The 9922-nt window shown below is 31.8% G+C and overlaps 1 protein-coding gene across 1 annotated transcript; it reads left to right on the forward strand.

Annotated features, from left to right (window-relative positions):
* The first annotated feature begins 6818 nt into the window (after nucleotides 1-6818).
* Nucleotides 6819-9460, forward strand: LOC125193486 (guanine nucleotide-binding protein subunit gamma 2-like). Its single transcript, XM_048091280.1, has 4 exons — nucleotides 6819-7279; nucleotides 8888-8940; nucleotides 9015-9059; nucleotides 9147-9460. Exons 1-4 carry the CDS (start codon nucleotides 7163-7165, stop codon nucleotides 9229-9231), a joined length of 300 nt encoding a protein of 99 aa, XP_047947237.1. The 5' UTR covers nucleotides 6819-7162; the 3' UTR covers nucleotides 9232-9460.
* The last annotated feature ends 462 nt before the right edge of the window (nucleotides 9461-9922 follow it).

Consider the following 9922-nt stretch of genomic DNA (forward strand, 5'->3'; position numbering starts at 1 on the left):
TAAAATGGAGGGAGCTTATATAGGCCCTGGATTTGTAGACTGAGACTTATTGCCACGTGGAGTAGGTTTACCCTGAAATCCGGGCTACAATCTGCTGTGATGGACGTTGGTGCCGGTGATCCTAACCCACTCTCATCTCGACACGTGTCGATCATCTTGTCAGATCTCTCAACAAAATCCATTACATATGTTTATTAATTTTACATAGGCATCACTCTACAAAATTTGTTTGTTTTATGAAATAAATAAATAATTATATGATAATTAATCATAGACAACCTTCTCCGACTAATATAATTTTACAATTTTAAATTAATAACCTTATGGAAAAAGTATAGCATCGAACGACACCTAATTAAATATAGCATTAGAGTAGGAGTGAATGAATATGCATGCGGTAAATCAAGGAAACATCAATGTTTTTTTTTTACTAGAAAAAATGGAATCTTGAGTGGATAGATACCAATCCATTTTAGTGATTTATAACATAATACTAGAATTAATGATTGATTAACTGCTACATTTTTAGTACAAAACCGAAAATGATTATTTATAGAACTATAGGTAAGTTTTGAACTTTCGATAAATTATGATTTTATATAGTAGTACTAGCTTTAAATTTATGTGGTGACTATTGAATTGTTGATTTGAACTATTCTAGGAAACATTAGTGTTTGCACGAGTTGCGGATTAGTTGCCTATTTGAATATCTGACTATTGGTTATTTAACTATTGATTTAGGGTGATGAATTAATAACCTAGTACTATTGGGGGTGTTCGGTTGACAACACTAAATCTCATGATTAAATATGTATCATGTTTGGTTCATAAGATTAATCTCTTCAACTTAATCCTAGATGGATAGTCTCATGATAATTAGTTATAGCCTCTCCCCCTCCAACTGAAATAATCCCACAACTTAATCCTAGATAATAGTCTCATGATTATTAGTCATGACAACCGAACACCACCTTATTTTTTGGAAAGAATATTTTTTACTAAAATATCATTTTATACAAGTAGAATATCATTTATATTGATATTATTTTTATACATACAGAATACTAGTATTATTTTATAGAACATAATCCTTTTATACAAATAAAATATATTATTTTATTGATTATCAAAGTAGGAGTATCATTTTATACCTGCTCAAAGAATATCATTTTATTGAGCATAAACATCATTTTTAGCAAAAATTATATATTTTGTCCAATAAATAATAGGTTATTAGGTTATCACCATAAATACGGGTTATCATATGATCACATCCCACTATTGATTAAATTTAAGTTTAGTGCATCCTTTAACTGGGGAATCGAAATGAAAAAATAATACTAATGTATATTTTGTTATTATAGATAATTTTTATTATATTCTTTTTTATGCAGAGAAAATAAAAGAAATCCAGATTCTTTTCCTTGTCTTGACTCCTAGATACAAATTGATTTCATTTTTTGCAGGTTGTTTTGGAAGGACACTTTTAAGTCAAAACAAATAACTGCATATGTCAATAGGGGCCTACGGATAGTAATTAAATAAAACAATAGTACTAGTATTAAATAGTAGATATGTGAATTTGGACAAGTGACATGAGACTTATCTCGTAGAAAAAAGGGTGATGCGGTTACTTGGCCGCCTCCACACCCCGACCCAACAGTTTGTGAAAGGATTCAAGGGTTTAGGGTTTGTAAAAAGGGTGATGCGGTCACCCACCCTGACATGAGACTTATCTAATTTTATTAATGAGTTACGTTTGTAATATTTATTCTATAACAAAGCTATATTAGTAGTACATGGAGTACTATAAAGTTATGTCATTGATTTCATTTTCAAAATAATGGGTTGGCATATGGCGATTATGTGTCGCTCCATATAAAACACATTTTAATTCATATATATGGAAAACAAAGCCTAACAGAGAGTCACTTTTAAGAAAAAGGCTATTTTAATCGTAGCATGCATTACGTGGCACTTAATCTTCTCATAAATTGACAGCCTAGTTTACTTAATCTTCTTTTAATTCAAAACGTGCATATATGTTTGTTCTGATTGATAGAAAATAAAATCACATTTACTTAATGTTCTTCTTTTGTTAAATTCTACTACAATTTTGATATATACGATTAATCGAATTCTATTCAAATTTCTTTTTAAGAAATAATTATGGCTAAAATCATAAAGTTTGGACAAATAATGCTAGTAACTACACTAGAGCGAAAGTCATCATTGATTCACATATATTTTTATGATTAGTAACATTATTTTGATAATGTGTCTCATTTTCAATACTCTTACCGTTTCTATTAATAAATTTATGGAGTATTTATAACTAAACGGATGAGTACTAATGATGAATAACAAAACATATTAAGGGACGTTAGTCTATATATGCATTGTTAATGACTTTCTTTCATACACAATTACGTATAGTCATATTTATGTGCACCTACAATCTACACATGTGCATATTTAGGGTAGATATCAAATCCAACCTAACTTTAAACAAATTCATTTGTCAATAATGTTAAGCAATCTCACTGCAATTTTGAGGATGTTGCTAATGCCACTTCATATTTATTCAAAATCCTAATTTGTGGACGGTACAACTATTCAAAAAAAAAAGTCCCAATTCCTTAGGCCTACTCTCAACGCAACAAAAACTTTCCGATTTTGATATATCAAGATAGAGTGGATTCAAAAAAATCAATGTCATTTTCCCATCAAAGTTGAATTGAATTGTGAGTAGTAGGTTTTTTTAATGGGTGCAGTTGTGATGTGGGGCATAGTACTTCTAAAACCATATTTCCTATCACGTTGATAAATACATCATGGTCCCTATATAACTCAATTATCGCATGCCCACCAATAATGTGTGTTCTAGTTATTTTTTCAATTTTAATTTATACAAGTACTTGTAATAATTTGCATGCTTTTTTATGTTATGTTTGCACGGTTGCACCTAGCTTTATGCATGCATGTATGTCATCGCTTGAGATAATTGATGAAGAAATAATAAAAAAGAATAATTCAATGTTGGTTAAAGTAGATCTTATAACGAGCATGATTTGGAGTATTTTTTTCTGTTGCTATGTATAGTATAGGGTTGTGTCTTGTGTTTAGAAATTTAATTCCCATTTAACAAATTTGTTAGTGACTTTTAAAGATTAATCTCTCTAGGGTTATTTGTGTTTCTAAAGTTAATTATTCCGACATTCTTTAAAAGTAAATCTCTACTTCTCCAAAATATGGAGTTTGGAATGATCCTATATAATTCCCGAGGGCCGATAAAATTAAATTAGTCCTCCTTAATTATCATGATTTATTTCAAGTTCTATATCATATCAGACTGTTTTTATATGACTTTTATCCTTTCAGAGCGCGCAACTAGATAAATTGAGAATATATAAGGAGTATTTCTTATTTACCTCTTAAAAAACTAAAGTGAATTCTAAATAAAGAGAATATTCTTTTGTGTGGAGAAAAGATACCTCTTCAAAATTGAAGAAGATGTAATACTTAATTTTTTAAATATCTTTTATGAAGATTGAATTGGAGTATAAAATGTTCTTGTGTTGGAGTTGGGATTTGAACATCTTGAGCCCTTCACATACAGTACTTATCTTATAATTGGGCCCCTGTTTCAACAGTATAATAATAACTCTCCATATGTTTCTGTATTTTGGGACCTCAGGAATTAATAATAAGATTCAACACCCAGTTTTGGTGATGATTCATTCAATTTTATTAAACGATAGTAAAGGATATTTATATGTACATATTAGTAGTATTATTATTTATTGAAATTACTAGTAGTAGCTAGTTAGGCTGAAAATATTAGGGTTTTACGAGTAGTTCATTCAAATATCACCTGGCTGATAATTTATGAGCATAAAAGAGTCACTCAACTATTGAAGTCAAATTGTTTAGTCAAATACTCCTACATTAGTTTTTATGCATTTATTTTTTATGTATTCTTATTTCTTTTGCAACTAAAGTTTGCAAATCTTGAACAAGCGGCTTCGACTAAAACTAGATTATCATAACTAGTGTCATGAGATTCAGTACCTTGATTAATGTAAGATTTTAATATGACATCAACTTAATAATCAAGATTTTTACTGTTCAAGCCTCATCAAACATTTCATTTTATGTATGAATGAATGTTGTACTAGCTAGAAGAGAAATTGCAATCCATGATTTAACATGTCATTACCTATATATATATATATATATATATATATATATATATAAATCATATGTCAATTTTCACATAATTGATACCAAAGTTTTCGATTATAACTTGTGTGTGTGTGTGTGTGTGTGTGTGATTTCTCACTATTACTGAAGAGAGACACAACACGAGATTAAGAAGAAGCCAAAGCTAGTGGTTTGGCAGGTGGGAGAGGTCAGTTTTATGTAAAAAAAAACAAAATCTTCTGAAATTGAAAGCGATGAAGAAAAATAGGCTCCATAAAGATATAGGTTTAGATGCCATTTTCATGATCACTATTATTGTTTTGTAGTGAAATATTTGTACACAGAAAGCGTGTTACATCCAATTAATATCCTCGAAGCCCTATCCTCTCCCTACCACACAAGTCAAGAGGTGCAACTTGCCAGGTTAATTTCCAAAAATATATAAATATTTGCTAATTATATATAGTCGAATAATTAAACAAGTAAGTTTATCCAACTCTTTCCTATAATTGGGATATATAGCAAGAAGGTAATATTCTATTCAATTTCATATTTTTATTCACCTAGTTTTTAAAGGTAACTATAAACTAATTATTGTAAGATAGTAGTACAAATGAAGCCGGGTCTTATCCACTTTTTTTAAAGGTGAGTATAAGTAATCCACTAATTAATCAACCGAATCGAAGTGTACAATATCTAGAAGTCAAGATGGGTATGCTCGATGAAATACATAGCTAAAAAGGTCAAATTGATGTCACTACTAGTAGGGCAAAAGAATCAGACTTATATTTGAAAATATTTATTTTGCAATTAAAATTAAAAATATCAACGCAAATATTAATTGCCGTATTGGAAATTGCAAAGAGGTAAAGCCAAAGCTGTGTGATTGATCAGATTTCTTCTAGAGAGGACTCGTGATTCATCAGATTTCTTTTACCTCAATAAATACTTATATGTTATGGGTAAAAGAAAACTGGTAAACTAGAAGTAGAGTAACATATACTCTCTCCATCTTATTAAATATATAACATTTGCTTTTCGACACATAATTTTATGTAGTGTTATTTTGTGAGTTAATGAAAAGAGAGTAAAGTAAGAGATAAGAAAAAGTAGAAAGAATATTATTTCCATTTTTAGAAACGTTTCATTCTTAATGGGACAGACCAAAAAGAAAACGTTTTATTTCTAATGGGACAGAGGGAGTATATCCCAATTCTAACAGAAGAATGAAAACAAATGGAAAAATTAGATATACTCCATATGAGCTTAAATAAAATTTGTAGTCACATTTTCTTCAAACATGCACTAAAAGAGAACATATTTTGTTTCGAGGTTAAATTGTATCCTACTACTTATTTTTCATTCAAGTGTACGAACATTCTTGGATTTAAAAATACAACAACATTTGAAACAAAGAAAAACAATGTAATGACAAAGGTAACATTAGTGAAGATTACATGTACATTTAATTCTGAGTGGAGGGAACATTGTTGTTTGCGCACGTGATGGTCCAAAATCAAATGGGCCGATATAATTTACCTCTAAGCCTAATCTGAATTAAATAGTTCATCGGCCCATCTATATTCCAATCGGAATGGTTTGTTTGGTATACGAGTTAAATTATTTCTTTGCCTGTGGTTTTTTTTTGCTCTTCTAATTTTTCATATTTTGTTGTGTTAAATAACCCCGCTAAGATGACATATTGCGAATGTAGATTTGCAAAGAGAATTGATTCGGAGCCAGAGATCAACGAAATTTTCAGTTTCGTTGATGCAGGTACACGTTAATAACGTGACGTTATGGCATGGTTCCACCGCTCTAACCAATGAATGGTTGTATTTTTTAGTGATACTAATTAGTAATTTCTTTAATTATGTCATTGTCTGAAAATAAAAGGCTAGTTTTGTGGGAGATTAATGTTCATTTAGATCCAAGAAGAATTAAAAAGACACGTAAAATAATATTATGGCCGGAAATTCCACCATGAAAAATTGCCACAAAAACAGAAAGCTGGTGGTTTTAATTGATTATTTTGAAGTTAAACCGCAAAAATCGGCAAGTGCCACAAATATGTGATGTTAGCGGCTGTCATAATTGATAAGTTTACACGTAATTAGCCACGCAAGATTAAATTGGCACGTGAGAATGTTGTTTGGCTGAAAAGCCCGTCGTGGGAAAATTACAGAATAAAAGTGATGATTTAATTGACTACTACTTACGGAGTATTTTTTATATGCACGGGAAAATTGGAAATTTTATCAATGAAATTATGAAATGTCTTCCCAAAATAAATTTTAAATATCCTTCCAAAATTTTGCAAACGATTGGAGTATTATTATCACTATTATTATTTGCCAATGCGGCTTGAGCTGCTTTTTACGGTTTTACCAACATTCTGAGAAACTGTTAGCTGCTGAATTCTTCACGTCACTAATGAAATAGTAGTAGCTTAATTATCTCTGTTTCCAATTTGATTTGGCGTAGATGTTTGGATCTCTACCAATCACTCTCCTCTAAAAAAAATACTTCTAGTACTACTAGTTAGATTAAAATGAAAGAAATTCATTAGCACACCAATAAAAGAACAAAATTATTGGGCATGCAATAATTTGTTCACTACAATACTAAAAAGCACTGGGAATGGAATGAGACAAGAAAAAGATGCAAATTCATATGATTTGATTCATCAATTAAAAGGCAATCAAGCAAGCAAAGCTCATATTCTCTCGATTTGACAACTTATGGCAACGCCCACATAAATCCAAACACTAAAACCCAACCCCTTTTTTCACGATTGAAATTAATCTTCCCTCTCTATGAGATGCAGTTGGTAGTTCAACTGATCACGAAGCTGCCATTTTCGCTTTCTCAAAATGGCCTTCTAGGATAAATCCGCAACCACAATTATTTCTTACTAATTTTTTGTTTCTTTGAGGGGGGGTTTCAATTCAGGGACAAAATGCAATCAGGGAGTTCAGGTGAGTTGCGATCGGGTGTTGGAGCAGCAGATACTCGAGGGAAACACAGGATATCTGCTGAATTGAAGAGACTTGAACAAGAAATTCGTTTCTTGGAGGTAACTTTCTGTTGACTTCATTTTAGCTTTTTAATTCATTTTTTTTATGAGTTTGTGTTATAATGGTGTAAAGGTGAAATCTTGCTGCCAATGGTGCATTTTAGGATTGAACTTTTGTTTTGGTTGGTCTTTGCTTCTTGTAAGGTTGTGAAATTATTGGGTACAGAGAACAAAACAGCTGCCCTAATTGGTTGGACAGTAGACTTTTCGTTGTGCAGATGTCTTTTTTTGTTGCTTATCTGCAAATTGGGGCCACCGTAGTTTGTTGAACTTGGTTAAATTAATTTCTCCCCAGCTGATAATTTTCAGTAAAAGGAAAGCTTTGGAATGTGAAATTTGTTTTGTACTAATTCTTTGCAGTTCAGTTAGTTAATAGACTGGTATTTTTCACCTTAAGAAGCTTATTGGCTTTGAATATTGTGTGTAAACACTTAACTGGTATTGCCCTCAGAGTGTGTGTGTGTGTGTGTGTTTGGAGGAATAACTTCCATTAGTTCTGTGGAATGTGAAATGTGTCTTGTAATTCTTTGCGGTTTGGATGGCTAAATAGACTGATAATCTTGACCTTAAAGAAGCTTACTGGCTTTGAATTCTTTATGTAAACACCCATTGGTATCAGCCTCACTCCTCAGTGTGAGTGTGTTAAGAGGAATAACTTCCATTAGTTCTGCATGAAGATATGCAATGTTAGAGATTTGCTCTATGTTTTGATGATTATAAATGGATGGACGTTGTCTAGAGATTTCAATACTTTTGCTCGGGCTAGATACTAGGAAAGTACTTTAAAAATCTCCTTTTTGTGAATTGGAATTTGTTTCTTTGATGTGTTTGGTATTGTTGTTGAGGTTTGGCATTAGAACTTGAGGTATTGGGCTAACAAGGTTTTGATATATCGTTTTTAGAGTCAACAACCACATGTTTGTTAATTAGCTCTTCACTTTTCCAAAACTAATAAACCCCATGTAACATAAAAATGAGTTGTTCTGCACTGGATAAGTAGGTTATACGATATAATGGATGCCTACAGTTGAACTGTGACATAGTAGTAACATGTGATTAGAGGAGCTTATCATGCAAGTTTTATCGATTTTTTATTCTGATATGTTTTCGCTGATACTAAAACTCTCTTGTTTAGTTTAAAGGTAGGTTGTGAAATTCTTATATTGCTAGATCCTATAAGTCCTCATGAAATGGCTTGTTTGATGCTGCATTTATTTTGCTTGTATACATGTGTGCCAAATTACTGGATGTGGCTCGCTTTTTACCCTTGCAGCACAAAATACCAGAAACTAGCCACGGCATCTTTAAAACAGAGGAACATATGAAATCTTAACTATAAAATCTGTATGGCAATAGATTGACGTCTTTGTGAAGGGGAACCGTAGAATTTCAAGATTCTGAGGTTAAGTAGTTAGAGATTCTGTGCTTCATGAGAAAATTAGTAAAAAAATTCTAGGATATTCTTGAATAATCAAATGGTGTTTAGAAATGCATACTGCCGGAGTGACTTCGGTACTTTCTTTTTATTACTATTATTTATTCGTAATTGGGTTGGTTGTATGAAAGTTCAACCAAAAAAATATCTCATGACTGAGAATTGTTGTACAGGAAGAATTGGAACAACTTGAGAAAACGGAGAACGCCTCAGCAGCTTGCAAAGAGTAAGCATGATGATACTAGATTACACGTTCGTTTTCTTATGGTCATCTCTCTAACAAGAAATATATCTGGCCAGGATGCTTATCAATATCGAAACTAGACCCGATCCTTTGCTCCCAGAGTAAGAAGCGTGGTTGCTTGTTTCCGTTGGATGCTCCAATCAACTACTCTTGTTGAGCTTGTTTCTTGTCTGTGTTTTTCGTTTCAGGACCACGGGCCCAGTAAATCCGATCTGGGACAGATGGTTTGAAGGCCCCCCAGAGTCTTCAGGCTGCAGGTGCTGGATACTATGATATACATTGCCACGAAAACAAGTTCCAAGCATCAATTTCGTCTTATAACCAGCACGTTAACATCAGACCGTTTGTTCGATGCAGAGCAATATAGTGCCCAGAAAATAACCATGCCTTCCAACTTCCAACTGTGTATTAAACAGACAAAGATGCAAAATTTCAACCCCAATTCTTTTGCCAAAGTTTTATTCAATCGAATGTTAGCCTCGGTGTGCTTTTTTGCTGTTTATTTTATTCTGCATGTCCAGTTTATCTTGCTGTCTATCCTTAGCGCAAGCCTCCTTTAACTAATTATCAAACTAATTTGAAAAAGTTATTAAAAGCCTAACTTGGAATAAGTAAAGATATTAGTGTTTTTCCACTGATCATCTTTGGTTGAGAAAAATAAAAAAGGAAAGTGAATCATCTTCAATGGGATAAGGGAGTATATAAAAATATAAGTAATTAGATGAATACTAGTATATGATTATAAATGGATATAAAATGATTCTTGTGACATATAGTATCAAATTAGGTACAACTAAGTTTGAGTGCTAAGATATCAATAAATCAATATGTATATTACAGAATATCAAAATTTATAAGAAGACTATTTTTTATCATTAATATAATTATTGAGGGGACGGAATTTTGCATTGAGATATTGTATTCAATGCAGTACACGCGTAAGTGAGGAATAAGTAAGCGTGTT

The sequence above is a fragment of the Salvia hispanica genome, chromosome 6 (assembly GCF_023119035.1).
Source record: "Salvia hispanica cultivar TCC Black 2014 chromosome 6, UniMelb_Shisp_WGS_1.0, whole genome shotgun sequence".
NCBI classification, from domain to species: Eukaryota; Viridiplantae; Streptophyta; class Magnoliopsida; order Lamiales; family Lamiaceae; genus Salvia; species Salvia hispanica.

Coding starts and splice junctions, on each gene's coding strand:
- LOC125193486 (XM_048091280.1), top strand. CDS start 7,163: ATGCAATCAGGGAGTTCAGGTGAGTTGCGATCGGGTGTTGGAGCAGCA. Junction 8,941..9,014: donor GCCTCAGCAGCTTGCAAAGA/GTAAGCATGATG, acceptor ATATCTGGCCAG/GATGCTTATCAATATCGAAA. Junction 9,060..9,146: donor CCCGATCCTTTGCTCCCAGA/GTAAGAAGCGTG, acceptor TTTTCGTTTCAG/GACCACGGGCCCAGTAAATC.